Source organism: Phocoena sinus, chromosome 20, assembly GCF_008692025.1.
Source record: "Phocoena sinus isolate mPhoSin1 chromosome 20, mPhoSin1.pri, whole genome shotgun sequence".
In the NCBI taxonomy this organism is placed as follows: domain Eukaryota; kingdom Metazoa; phylum Chordata; class Mammalia; order Artiodactyla; family Phocoenidae; genus Phocoena; species Phocoena sinus.
Window position 1 is genome coordinate 9686620 of NC_045782.1, and position 13041 is coordinate 9699660.

General features: G+C 55.0%; 3 protein-coding genes across 3 annotated transcripts in view; 1 reads left to right on the forward strand and 2 right to left on the reverse strand.

Moving 5' to 3' along the window:
* Window positions 1-6654, reverse strand: INCA1 (inhibitor of CDK, cyclin A1 interacting protein 1). The gene is given in 8 exon segments (XM_032616220.1): window positions 1-428; window positions 666-831; window positions 1296-1445; window positions 1447-1487; window positions 1764-1803; window positions 2041-2154; window positions 4821-4910; window positions 6530-6654. Coding segments are annotated over 7 exon segments (702 nt in total). The 5' UTR covers window positions 4865-4910; window positions 6530-6654; the 3' UTR covers window positions 1-281.
* Window positions 6069-8894, reverse strand: LOC116745497 (translation initiation factor IF-2-like). Its single transcript, XM_032616248.1, has 2 exons — window positions 7596-8894; window positions 6069-6871 (listed from the first exon to the last, which is right to left on the reverse strand). The coding sequence occupies exons 1-2, from the start codon at window positions 7687-7689 to the stop codon at window positions 6069-6071; spliced, it is 897 nt and encodes a 298-aa protein (XP_032472139.1). The 5' UTR covers window positions 7690-8894.
* KIF1C (kinesin family member 1C) overlaps window positions 7069-13041 on the forward strand; it is a 22090-nt gene continuing 16117 nt past the window's right edge. The window contains 11 exon segments of the mRNA XM_032616216.1: window positions 7069-7217; window positions 8901-9021; window positions 9284-9416; window positions 9826-9902; window positions 10242-10421; window positions 11036-11101; window positions 11835-12013; window positions 12102-12213; window positions 12535-12612; window positions 12763-12828; window positions 12920-12995. Coding sequence (XP_032472107.1) covers window positions 9311-9416; window positions 9826-9902; window positions 10242-10421; window positions 11036-11101; window positions 11835-12013; window positions 12102-12213; window positions 12535-12612; window positions 12763-12828; window positions 12920-12995 — 940 coding nt within the window. The 5' untranslated portion in view covers window positions 7069-7217; window positions 8901-9021; window positions 9284-9310.

Below are 13041 nucleotides of genomic sequence, written 5' to 3' on the forward strand. Positions count from 1 at the left end.
TCAACATGCTTGCTTTTTAATAACAGAACAAAAAGAGAACACAGTGGCAGGGAGCCGGCCTGCGGGACGACAGGCCTTGGGGAGCTCCTGTGAGACGGGCGGGTAGAGATGGGAGGCCAAGGGAGCCCCGTTCGTGCCTAGTTCAGAGGATGGGAGAGGAAAGTGAGAAAGGTCAGGGAAAGGGGGAATGCCTTGATGTCAGAAATGCTGGAGATTCCAGCGCCCAGAACTAGTCGTGGGTCCTGGAGCACGCTAGCATCTTGGGCATGGGCGGTTTCTCCTTACTCCTCAGACTGCCACTCCAACCCCCAGGGATTGTAAAGGGGGTCCCTACTGGCTGTGGCCGTGCTGAAGGAGCCCAGAGAGCTCGGCCGCCCGGAGAGACAAGACCCCTCCTGGCCCAGGGGACTCCAGGGAGACCAAAGCAGCTGTAAGGATGAGAAATTGAAGGGAAAAAAAAGGAAGAATCAGAAAATAGGTCTCTCTCCAGATTTCCTAGTCCCCAAACCCAGGCACTCCCAAGTCTCTGGCTCTCGTCTACTTTATTTTTGTTCCTCTCAAATCCAGCTATCCAACGCGCCTCTTGTGCTCCCGCTGTCTCTCCATGCAAGACCAGGCATCCAAATCACCCTCCACCGCCCCACCAAGTTCCTGTTCAACCATACCTGGGCCCTGCCAGGAGCGAGGAAGTGCTCCTCCTCCCGTGGAGAGTTTGCCCTCTCCTCTTCCAGACCAGGGTGTTCGGTGGAGTTGGGGAGTCCACAGCCGTCGTCGTCAAGCACCAGGGGCTCAGACGGAGCCCTAGAGCTGCCCCACTGGGCCTTCTTCAGTCTGTGGAGACTTCAGACTTAGGAAAGAGGTGCCTGGAGGCCAGGCTTCCTGTCTCTCCATTCTTCACCTTCCTGCCCTGAAATACTTCCTGCTGGGACCCAGGAGTGTTGTCATCTGACTTCCAACTCTCCACTCCCAACTTTCTGCTCCCCTCAGACTGAAGTATTTTCAGTTCAGGGGCTCAAGAGGTGACCTCTAGCTCTGCACTATCCTCCAGTTGCATGGAGTGCTTTCCTGTCTTCAGTGACCTGGTTTCCACTCCTTTCGTCTCATGTGGCTCATCCCCCATCCCTTAGTTCCCTCCTCCTTCCCATATTATAGAAATTTTGCTTCGATCTCACCAAGACCGTGGCACATTCCCAAACAACCTCCCATTCCTTCAAAGCTCTCCACCTCTTCTTTAGTTCAAACCGTCCTGTCCCCATACCCTATTTAGCTCCCAGAGCCCAAATGTCTCTCCTTACTCATTGATGATTCTGTGTCGCCTCCTTAGATCCTCCAGGTGATAAGTGACAGCCCTTACCCGGGCTGGGATGCCCCTAGATCCCTGCTGCATTCCCGCCAAATATGGCCTCCTTCTCTTTCTTCTGCAGAGCACCTCAGGGGGTGGGAGCCCTCAGGGGGTACAGGCCAGGCTGGGAGCAACCAGTGGCTCTCTTGTGCCAGAGAATGGGAAAAGGAGCTAGAAGGCAGAACTGAGTCTCTCAGGGGAGCTGGACTGAAATAGGGAGTCAGGGGTCTTGGGAAGCCCAGATCACAAAAACATAGCTGTGATCTGGAAAACCTGAAGACTGATTCATAGGAAGGAAGGCCTGGTCAGTGCACTGGCTGGGGGACACCAGAGGGAAGGGGTAATAAGGAGAGCTGGGGCTAGGATAGCAGTGGGTGCAACTTTAACCGAGAGGTGTCAAAGGGCAGAAAGTTTGTCATACCAGCAGGGGTGGGATGTACTGTTCCTCCATCCAGGTGGGGCTGTGAAGCACAAAAACGGGGCTAAATACAGAGAGAACACCCCCATCCATACTGTTTCTCTAACAACCTCTCCCAACCACCTATTTGGCATTAGGAGCTAAAATGTCCATCAGCTGGTGGGGGGCAATTATCCCCAGACTAAAGCTTATTGCTACCATAAGGCTTTATGGTAGTTTAAAATTGTAGAGCTTCCCTCCCTACCTCCAGTTAATCCCCATTTTCTCCATTTCTACCCACCTGGGCCTTTGACTAAGGTTCTCCCAGAAGGTGTCTCCATAGCGCTGGGGCGTCAGTCTGAGGCTCTGGGAAGGCAAGCTGGGTGGTGGAGATCGGCTGACCACCCTGGAACACCTGAGGTGAGGACAAGGTAGGCTCAGGTCTGGCTCTTCTCCCTTACAGCATCTACTCACTCCAGGAATTTAGGAGTTTTATCTTACTACGGGACCATACAGCTGCCCAGGCTCCCTCAGGCCTTGTCCTCCGTTATCCATTTTAGCTGAGGAAGGTGGTGAGGCCTTTGATTTGAAAGGAGATTGGAGCTGGAGTGAGCATGGAGATTAGCAACTGTTTGAGCTTCAGATCTCACTGAATCTCAAATAAGTACACCTCACAACCAGGGAACATCATATTGAGCAAGCAGGGCTGTCAAAGACGAAGGCCCCGACTACTCAAGTGATGCGACAGGTTCCTTTTAGTCAATGCAAGTATCCAGGAGAGCAGGGCCTCTGTTCACCCTGCTTTATCTCCCCATCTCAGAAATACTAATATCCTTTAGGTAGGGAGGGGTGTGCAAAGCTGTTTGAGAACAGTTCTCATCACTCCTAAAGCCCCCAGACTGACTGATGTCTGCTCTCCTGCTCTCTAGAAGAGTGTCCTAGGGCTTCGTCCTCGGCACTTTATCTTCTTTATCTCCATTCCTCCTTAGGTGATCTCACCCAGGCCCATGACTTTATTTATTATCTTTTTTTTTTTTTTTTTCGGTACGCGGGCCTCTCACTGTTGTGGGCTCTCCCATTGTGGAGCACAGGCTCCGGACGCGCAGGCTCAGCGGTCATGGCTCACGGGCCCAGCCGCGCCGCAGCATGTGGGATCTTCCCGGACAGGGGCATGAACCTGTGTCCCCTGCATCGGCAGGCGGACTCTCAACCACTTGCGCCACCAGGGAAGCCCTATTATCATCTTTTTAATTGAAGTATAACTGATTTACAATGCTGTGCCAATCTGTGCTGCACAGCAAAGTGACTCAGTTATACACATTCTTTTTAAATATTCTTTTCCATTATGGTTTATCACAGGATATTGAATATAGTTCTCTGTGCTACACAGTAGGACCTTGTTGTTTCAGGCCATGATTTTAAACCACCAATGTGCTGACGACTCCCAAATCTACATTTCTTGCTCTGGCTCCTCCCCTGGACTCCAGACTTGCAGGTTCAACTGTCCACTCAACATCTCCTCCCTAGCCTTCCCCATCTTGCTGAAAAGCACCCCAAATGCCCAGTTGCTAGAGCCAAAAATCTGGTATGCCTTACTTCCCTCACCTCCGATATCCAGTCTATCAGCAAGTTCTGTGAGCTCTACATCTAAAATACACTAAAAAAAAAGAAAAAAATCATTTTTTCTTTTGGCTGCTCCACATGGCTTGTGGGATCTCAGTTCCCCAACCAGGGATCAAACCCAGGCCCTTGGCAGTGAAAGCACGGAGTCCTAACCACTGGACTGCCCAGGAAATCCCCCATAAAATACACTCAAATTTGACTACTCCTCACTATTTCCATTCCCACCATCATATTCCAGCTTATCTTCCCCTCTCTGGACTACAGAGATAGCCTCCTCCTCCATTCCCTGCTTCCATCTGAATCCCTCAATAATCTATTCTGCACAGAATAATCTTTTAACTTTATTTATATTGGCTGCACAAGATCTTAGTTGCAGCATGTGGGATCTTTAGTTGCGGCATGCATGCAGCATCTAGTTCCCCCACCAGGGATCGAAACCGGGCCCCCTGCATTGGGAGCACGGAGTCTTACCCACTGCAGCACCAGGAAAGTCCCAAGAATAATCTTTTAAAAATGCTTATGTGAAATGATATATGGTTTAAGATTTGCTTCATATAGTCTGAGTAGCAGGAGGCTGAATGGGTGTATCAATATAAAGATTATCTGTGTAATGATAATTACTGCACCTGACTAAAAAGGATACTCCAGGTTCATGATTACTATTTTCTCTACTTCTGCAGTTGTTTGAAATTTTCCATAATAAAATAGTTGAAGAAAAAAAAAGGTCTGCTTATGTCATTTCCTTACTTAGAACCTTTCTACTGTCCTTAGAATAAAATTCAAACTCTTTTCAATGGCCTATAAGATCCTATAGATCCTATATGATCTGGCCTCTGCCTGTCTGACTTTACTCCACTTTTCCCTTAATCCACTAAATTTCAGTTACGCTAACCTGCTTCCTGGTCCTAGAAGGCAGCAAGCTAATTTCTTTCTTGGGCTTTTTTTTTTTTAAACCTACTATTCCTTCTTTTGCTCCCTGGTTCTTATCAGACTGGCTCCTTCTCATTTTTCAGATCTCAATTCAAACTCACTTCCTCCTCCTCTTCCACAATCACCCTATATAAACTTGTGTCTCCAAGACAGTCTGTTTTACATTATGTTGTACGTCTATTTTATTTTCCTCATGTACTTATTACTATTTGAAATTATATTTATTTGTATGCACTTTCTATCTCCTCCCCCTAGAAGGTAAGCTCTATGAGCAGGACCCCTATGTTCTAATTGCTGAATTCTCAATGCCTAATATACAGTGCCTAGAACATTGTAGTGTTCAAAAGCAATTTGCCGAATAAATTAATAAATCACCAATCCCCTGAGACCAGGCACTGAGCTTCTTGTTCCTTATTTCCTACTCCTGAGACCAGGCACTGAGCTTCTTGTTCCTTATTTCCTACTCCTCTTAGGGAAGAACCCAGGCATGCAATCTTCCCTCCTCCCCACTGGGTGGGGAGGACTCACTTGACAAAAGGGATAAGGTTTTCTCCATCCTCCTGCGCTTGCATGACTGGACTGGGCTGGGTGGCTGGGACAGAGTCTCCCTCATTGGTGCTGGGGGGGATAATGGAAAATGAATCATTCACTCATGTAATGGCTGTAGGAATGAACCTGTAGCAGGTCTAGAGATTGGAAAGAAGATGTATGGGGCCAGAAAAGAAGAAAGAGAGCTGAAAAGGTATTTCAAGTACCGAACATTTCTATTAGCTGAACATACAAGTTCAAGATGGGAGACACAGGAAATGTGGATGTGGTAAAAGAGAAAAGAGAAAAATAAATGTTGTGAAGCCAAACATACAGAGTAAGTGAAATTTACAGATGGCAGTGGAGTGAATTAACTGGCAACATGGGATAATGAAATGAAAAAGGGTGACAGGGAGACTAGATAGGGCAGAGGCATTTGGGGATAGTTGGTACAGAACTGGTGGCTGGGGTCAGAGAATTCAGGGTTGGTAAATAAACCAGGTGTGAGGGGTTAATAAAAGGTAAGTGTGGGGCTTCCCTGGTGGCGCAGTGGTTGAGAGTCCGCCTGCCGATGCAGGGGACACGGGTTCGTGCCCCAGTCCGGGAAGATCCCACATGCCGCGGAGCGGCTGGGCCCGTGAGCCATGGCCGCTGAGCCTGCGCGTCGGGAGCCTGTGCCCCGCAACGGGAGAGGCCACAACAGTGAGAGGCCCGCGTACCGCAAAAAAAAAAAAAAAAAAAAGGTAAGTGTGGACAGAGTGGTCAGTTGGTGACAAGGAAGGAGGAGGCAGTTGGGAATGTCTACAGGTGAAGAAGGTGAGCAGAGAGGTCAGTTATACAGAGCCAGAATTCGGGACAGCCAAAGGTGACCTGACAGCCAGTGGGGGGTTGGCAGAAAAGGCAGATAAGAATGTTAGATGAGTTAGAAGAGTGACTGTAGGCAGCATAAATGTCAGAAAATTGGAAACTGTTGCAGGTGAATAAGTATTTATCCAAAGGCAACTAAGGATGGGCTGAGAAAGGAGTTAGGCGAAGTGAAGAATGGAGAGAGGAGTATTTAGAGCTGAGGTGGCAAATGCCGTAGTTAAAATCTGGCTGAAAGGGCAGATGGGGTCTAAATTGGATGTCTTGGGCCAGAGCAGGGGAAGCTGGACTAGAGGGCAGGTGGAAGCTGAGGGGCATTCAGACCTCAGGTAATTGGGTCTAGGTGGGCGACCCAGATCTATGAGGAGAATGGGCCTAAGGAAGCTAGACAGAGGACTGGACAGTTGGCCCGGGGGCAGCCAAGGCTGTGAGGGCAACCTGAGCCTGACGAGGCAGCTGAGAACCTGAGGGGTCCGGCTGGTCTGAGGAGTTGGCCAGAGCCTGGGGGTCTTGGGGGGTGGGTCCCTGCCTGGAGGGAAGGCCAGGCCTTAGTGGGCTCAGGGGACCCTTGGTAGGTGGACTGGGGCGTGGGGAACAGCTAAGCCCGAAGGCACAATTGGGGGCCTGAGGAGTCGATGTGCCCCCCAGGTGGTGCGCCCGCGTCTGAAGGACTGCCTGAGGACCGCGGGGGGCCAGGCTGGGTAGGCAGGGGTGGCCTGGGCCTGAGAAGGCACCCAAGTCTGAGGGGACGACCCGGGCCTGCGGGGTCTGTCGAACGTGAGGGCCAGGAAAGGACCCAGCGACCGGGTGGCCGTGCCGTCGCCGACTACATTTGGCCACGGTACCTGAGGCAGCTGCGCGGCCAGTTCTAGAACTATACGCCGGGCCCGGAGGAGGAGCGAGGCAGCGTCGGGAGCCGAGGGCGGAGCCGGCCGGCGCCGCGCGCCTGGGGCGGGGCCTGCGCCGAGCCACCTCCTGGGCGGGGCCCTGCGCGCGGGTCCGCCCCCTAAGCGCGCCTCCGACGGCGGCGACGTGCGCGGGTCCGGGTCCTGGGTCTCCTAGCGGGGTCGGCCTCAACTCTTCCCGGCTTTCTGGGCGCTGGTCACCTTCCCGAGTGCCTGCGTCCTGCTCGCCCTCCCGTGTCCGCAGCTCGGTTACCCCGTCTCCGCCCGGTGGGCCCCGCAGTTCTGGGGACATTGCCCCTTTAACAGCTGTCCGGGTCGCTGCCTAGTCCTTCTCGGGACGGCGCGCGCCCGCCCGCCCAACCGCGCGCGCGCGCGCGCGCGCGCCCGCCGGTCCCCCGCCCCTCGCTCCCGCCCCAGCTCGTGCTGCCCGGGCGGGCGCCGGCCGCTGGCGTCCGCAACTGCTGCCGCCCCCGGGGCGCGAGTCCGCCGCCCGCCGCCCGGGGACCCGGCGAGGGGCGGGGGCAGCCCCGAAGCGGCCCCGGATTGCCCCCGCTCCCGCCTCACGCTTCACGGGAAGTTTGTCCCTTTGCACTCTGCCCAGCCGCTCCGGGAGCCCCGCCGCGACGAGGTGAGAGCTGTGGGAGAGGGGGGGTGAGGGAGGGGACGCCCGCGGAGGAATGTGCCGGGCTGGGGGGCGGGGAGCCGGGGTCCCGGTTTGCACCACCCGGCGGGGGCCGGCTGGCCGCGGGAGCCGGGATCATGTGCTATTTGTCCCGCGGAGGCGCAGAGAGGTGCCAGGCCCGGGGCGGCCGTCGGTTGGCTGGACCGGAGGACACTGTCCGCATGGCCGCCCAGAAAGGCCGGGACGGGGGCCTGTGTGAAAACTTCTGGGTGAGCAAGGTGCAGGTGGCCCTAGACCCCCTTTCGGGTCGCTCGGCCTCACCCCAGCCGCGGCTACTCTCTGTACCCCACTGACCCATTACGCTGCACCAGCCGACCCCTGTACCTCTCTCCTGGCCCATTACCCCGCCATCCACCAGCAGTGCCACCTCATTCCCTGCCCCGTTAGCCACAACGGCGTTACAATTGCGTGTCTCCATCAGTGTCCTTTCCCTCCCCTGATCAGGGTCTGGGGGTCAGGGCTGTTCTTCCTGAGACAGCCTCTGGTTTCAGCTACTCCCTTCCTGTCCTCAGACAGACCAGCCCTCTCACCCCTCCCATGCCCTGGCCAGAAAGACTGGTGAGGTGAGGCCCAGCAGGACAGGGGTTTGAGGCCCTTTGGGGCCACAGAAGGGGGCTCAACACCTCTGATCTCTCTTCACAACCCTCCCACCCTGTTGTCTGTGGGTGTGGGCTGCTCAGCCTCTCCTCCCAGGGTGTGGGCACCGGATCACCCACATTCCTGGCTCCAGACTGGCACTTTCCCCAGGGCAGTGGATGCCATAGCACTGGCCCCAGGCTGGAGCTGGGACCTGCCTGCTTCCTTTCCCTTCTCTCCCTCTTCAGGGGGACCCTACTGCTATCCTCCCTTCCCATAAACATAGGTATTCTGGATCCTCCAACAGAGGACCCTGGTGGTTGGTAGGATGGTTACAGGATGACCCCACCCTCTCCTGCCCATTGCCCTGGATCCTAAGGAGGAAGTGCTGGGGGCTGGTCAAGGGATTTGGGGCTTATAGGCAGGCCCTGTGGATCCCAGTTCTGGGCTGTACCTCCAGCCATTGGATTTTGCCCATCAGCAGTCTCTCCCTCTGTGTGGAGGTTATGGACCCTAGGTGGGAGCTGGTTTCTACTTCTCCCTGGCTGACCCTGTGGGGGAATTTTAGGGCAGGTCTTATGTTTGGGATTTTCTTGCATCTTGTTTCTCTTCTGGGCTTCCAATTTGTGCTTTTCCTCTACCTGTTTAACATTTCTGTGTTTGCTGTCCTCTGTGTGTCCCCTTACGTTTCTTCGTAGCATGACCTCAGTCTTCTTGTCTCTCTCATTTTCTTGGTGTTTGGGACTTTCTGCCTCTCCTCTCCCCGCTTCCCAGCACCCTCAGTGTCTCTGCCCATGTGTCCCTCTCTGAATTGCTCTCTGTCCAGCCTCTTTCTCTCTCCTCTCTCTGAACGTTCAGTGCACTTGTGAGTGACGAGGAATAAAAATATCACCGTCCCTGCCCTTGGATTCACATTGCATTCGATCACTCCAGAGGAACAGCCATCCTCACCTTTCCTAACATTACCCCCCACCCCTTGTCCTCCAACCCTGGAACCCCAGACACACCTCTGGAGCCACGGGTGCCTCCTAACCACTCTTCCCCCGCAACCAGGGTTTCCCCTACAGCCCCAGCTGGCGTGGCCAGGCCCCCAGTGTAGGATGGGGCTCCTCCTACGAGGGCCGGTGGCAGCCAGAACTGATACAGCCCCCCTGGTCTGGGGCCAGGACACCAGGTAACTCTGGGGTGACATCCCAGGTCCCTGCCTGCTGGGAAAAGGCTGGGGAGAGAGGCAGGAACAACTCTGGGAGTCCCTGAGGAGACTGCCATTGGGGAGGAAGGCCAAGGAAACAGAAACTGGGTCCTTGAGGGGCTGGGTCGCCGGGGAAGGGGGTGTGGAGAGACTGGTTCCTGGGAGAAGTTGGGAGGCAATGTATGGGTCCCCCAGACATTGCCTCCCAACAGCTCTGACCTCCTCTTCTATCTCTGTCCTCCAGCTGAGGAGGGTGGGAGTATCTGGAGCCATGGCTGGCGCCTCGGTGAAAGTGGCAGTGAGGGTTCGGCCCTTCAACGCCCGTGAGACCAGCCAGGATGCCAAGTGTGTGGTCAGCATGCAGGGCAGCACCACCTGTGAGTGAGTCCCAGGGGCCCGTCTGGGCACAGGCAGGGCAGCCTGGGCCCACTGTACGGGCCAGTCCTGGCGGGCCGAACCAGGAGGAGGGCTCTGCTGGGCAGGGAGCAGGTGCTAATTGTAAGGAAGGAGGCTGGGACAGGCTGGCCTTTCCGTGCTCCCAGTCCCTGGGAGGGGGAATGTTGGCCTGGAGCCCTCCATTGCCCAATCCAGGGAGGCAGCCGGGAGGGGGGCGGGTCCTGGGAAGCCAAAATTAGCTTTGGTGGCTGGAGGGGGTGGGGAGTATTAAAGGGGAGAGATGAACTAGGATAGAGGTGGGGAGTGGGATGCCTGGCTTCTGAGGGCTTGTGGGGAGTGGGCAGCGGTCGGGAGTACCTGATCTTGGCCTTCGTTCCTTTGCTTTCTCAGCCATCATCAATCCCAGACAGAGCAAGGATGCCCCCAAAAGCTTCACTTTCGATTACTCCTACTGGTCACACACTTCGGTGAGGTTGTTAGGTTGGGGGAAGAGCTAAGCAAAGAGGGACGGGGGATTCAGGTCCTGGGGAGGGAGCATTGCTGGGAAATAGGACCTCCAGGGAATTGGTTGGGAGGACCAGGACCCTTGGGTGGGGGTGGGTAGGACCCTGAACTTGTGACTAGGACCAGGAAGGGGGAGGCAGAATCCCTGGGATAATTTAGGGCTGGCAGGAAACTAGATAGGATCCTCAGGGATGATTAGGACCGTGATCGGGGTGGGGGCACACAAGACCTTTGGGCACCTAGATACCAAGGACAAAGTCATCTAGGGTTCCTGCTGTCTTTCTTGCCCCCCTTTTACCTAGGCCGAGGACCCCCAGTTTGCATCTCAGCAACAGGTGTATCGGGATATTGGAGAAGAGATGCTGCTCCATGCCTTTGAAGGCTACAACGTGTGCATCTTTGCCTATGGGCAGACGGGGGCTGGGAAATCCTACACCATGATGGGGCGGCAGGAACCAGGGCAGCAGGGCATCGTGCCCCAGGTACACTCGGGGCCTGGCAGGGCGGCCAGGGCTGAAGCATCTTCAGCTGCCCCTCGGGGAGTAGGCTGGGTTCTAAGCGTTGTGGAGCAGAGACCGGGCTCTCTGAGGTTGTTAGTTATAGGGAAGGTGATGGGGAACGAGGTTGGCTCCAACCTGGACGTCAGGGCCAAGAAAGCTCAGTGAGAACAGCCACACCTTTGGCGGCAGAGCGCCCAGGGTTTGAACCTTGTTTCTACCACTTGCTGCCGTCTTACCTTGTCTCGTAATTACTTGTGAGTGTAGTTCCCATGTAGGCTTGTGTACCGTAGTTAAGGTGTTTACTGTAGGAAAAGCCAGTTGTGGATAACTGAGAGTTGACCATAATCTCTCTGACTGCAGCATACCGGCTCCGGGCTTGCATTTTGGCTCACTGAATACTAGCCTGTGACCCTGGGCAAGTGTGAACCTCTCAGAGGTTGCTTTCCATCTGTAAAATGGGAACGATCCCATCCCTCCCTTGGGGCTGTGGTAAGGGTGAAACAGGGTCACTTGAGACCTGGCCTGGCCTGGGTGCTGGGCGCCACAGGTGTGCCATGAACAGCAGCATCTTTGTGCTTCTCTGTGTCCCCCTCCAGCTCTGTGAGGACCTCTTCTCTCGTGTTAGTAAGAACCAGAGCGCTCAGCTATCCTATTCTGTGGAGGTAAGCCCAGGTCTTGGGAGGGGGCTGGGAGGGGAGCCACAGTGTCCCCTGGGTAGGGAGGAGGTGAGCAGAGCGATTAAGACCAAGTGCAGTCTCAGGAGTCAGGCAGCCTGGGATCTGCTCTAGGCTTTACCAGTTAGTAACTGTGGCTTTGGGCAAACGACTTCTTTCTCAGCTCTAGAGCGTGTTTATCTGAAATGATAATGATCAGGGGTCCCCTTCTAGGGTTGTTGGAAGGCTCAGTGAGCTTGCACATGTAAAATGCTTCGCGACACATAGTAAACACTCAGTGTAGGTTACCTGTATTGTATCCAGTGGAGTCCAGGTTAAGTTTCCCATTGGGTGTGGTTGTTAGCTTTTTTACTTTTTTAAGAAATTTATTTATTAATTATTTATCTTTGGCTGCATTGGGTCTTTGTTGCTGCGCGCGGCTTTCTCTAGTTGCATCGAGCGGGAGCTATTCTTCGTTGCGGTGCACGGGCTTCTCGTTGCGGTGGCTTCTCTTGTTGAGGAGCTCAGGCTCTAGGCACGCAGGCTTCAGTAGTTGTGGCTCGTGGGCTCCAGAGCGCAGGCTCAATAGTTGTGGCGCACGGGCTTAGTTGCTCTGCGGCATGTGGGATCTTCCTGGACCAGGGCTCGAACCCGTGTCCCCTGCGTTGGCAGGCGGATTCTTAACCACTGCGCCATCAGGGAAGCCCACCTTTATTACTTTTTATTTGCTTCTCCCACTCAGGTGAGCTACATGGAGATCTACTGTGAGAGGGTACGAGACCTCTTGAACCCCAAGAGTCGGGGCTCTCTGAGGGTCCGAGAGCACCCCATCCTGGGCCCCTACGTGCAGGACCTGTCTAAATTGGCTGTGACCTCTTACGCAGACATTGCTGACCTCATGGACTGTGGAAATAAAGCGCGGTGAGGCAGGCTGATGGGACGGAGGGCAAGGCAGATGGGGTTAAGAAGATGAGGGGCCGGACCCACTGACCATTCCCTACCCCCCCAGGACTGTGGCCGCCACCAACATGAATGAGACCAGCAGCCGTTCCCACGCCGTCTTCACCATTGTCTTCACGCAGCGCTGCCACGATCAGCTCACTGGACTGGACTCAGAGAAAGTAGGCCCCCCCCTCCACCTGCTGCAACCCCATCCCACCTGGTAACAGAGACAGAGATGTGATCAGCGGGCCTTGTGTCCTCTCTCCCTGTCCAGGCTTGGTTGAGTGCCTCCTCTGAGCTTCCACAGTCCACCGTGCTTCCCCTATCAGATCAGTGGGATAGTCTCCTTTTGCATTTGTTCTTCTCGCTAGGCTCCTTGGGGCAGGTCTTGGAGCCCACTGTGTGCCTTGTCCAACTGCCTAGTCCCCTTGCTGGGTGTTCCCTTGATATGCCTGCCCCGCACTGACCCAGTCACCTCCTGTCTCTTTCCTCTGACCCAGGTCAGTAAGATCAGTTTGGTGGACCTTGCTGGCAGTGAGCGGGCTGACTCCTCAGGGGCCCGGGGCATGCGCCTGAAGGTGAGGGGCTTGGGAGGGTCAGACAGGGCAGTGTTGGGGGCTGTGTACAGTGGTCTCAAAGCATAACCTGGGACTCTGGCTGTGGGGGGAGCGGGGGAAGGGGATCGGAGTGGGAGAAGAAGGCCTCATTCCCCACGTTCCTCTTGCCAGGAAGGCGCCAACATCAATAAGTCCCTGACCACTCTAGGGAAGGTGATCTCGGCCCTCGCGGATATGGTAAGACCTGGGCGTGGGAAGAGAAGGGGCTCTGGGAAAGCGGACAAAGAGGGTGGCTCACCGTAACCCCCTTCCTCCTTCTGTCCCTCAGCAATCAAAGAAGCGGAAGTCGGATTTTATCCCTTACAGGGACTCTGTGCTCACCTGGCTGCTCAAGGAGAATCTGGGTGAGGGGCTTCTCCTCTCTGTCTCTCTGTGGCGACCCTGCCACCA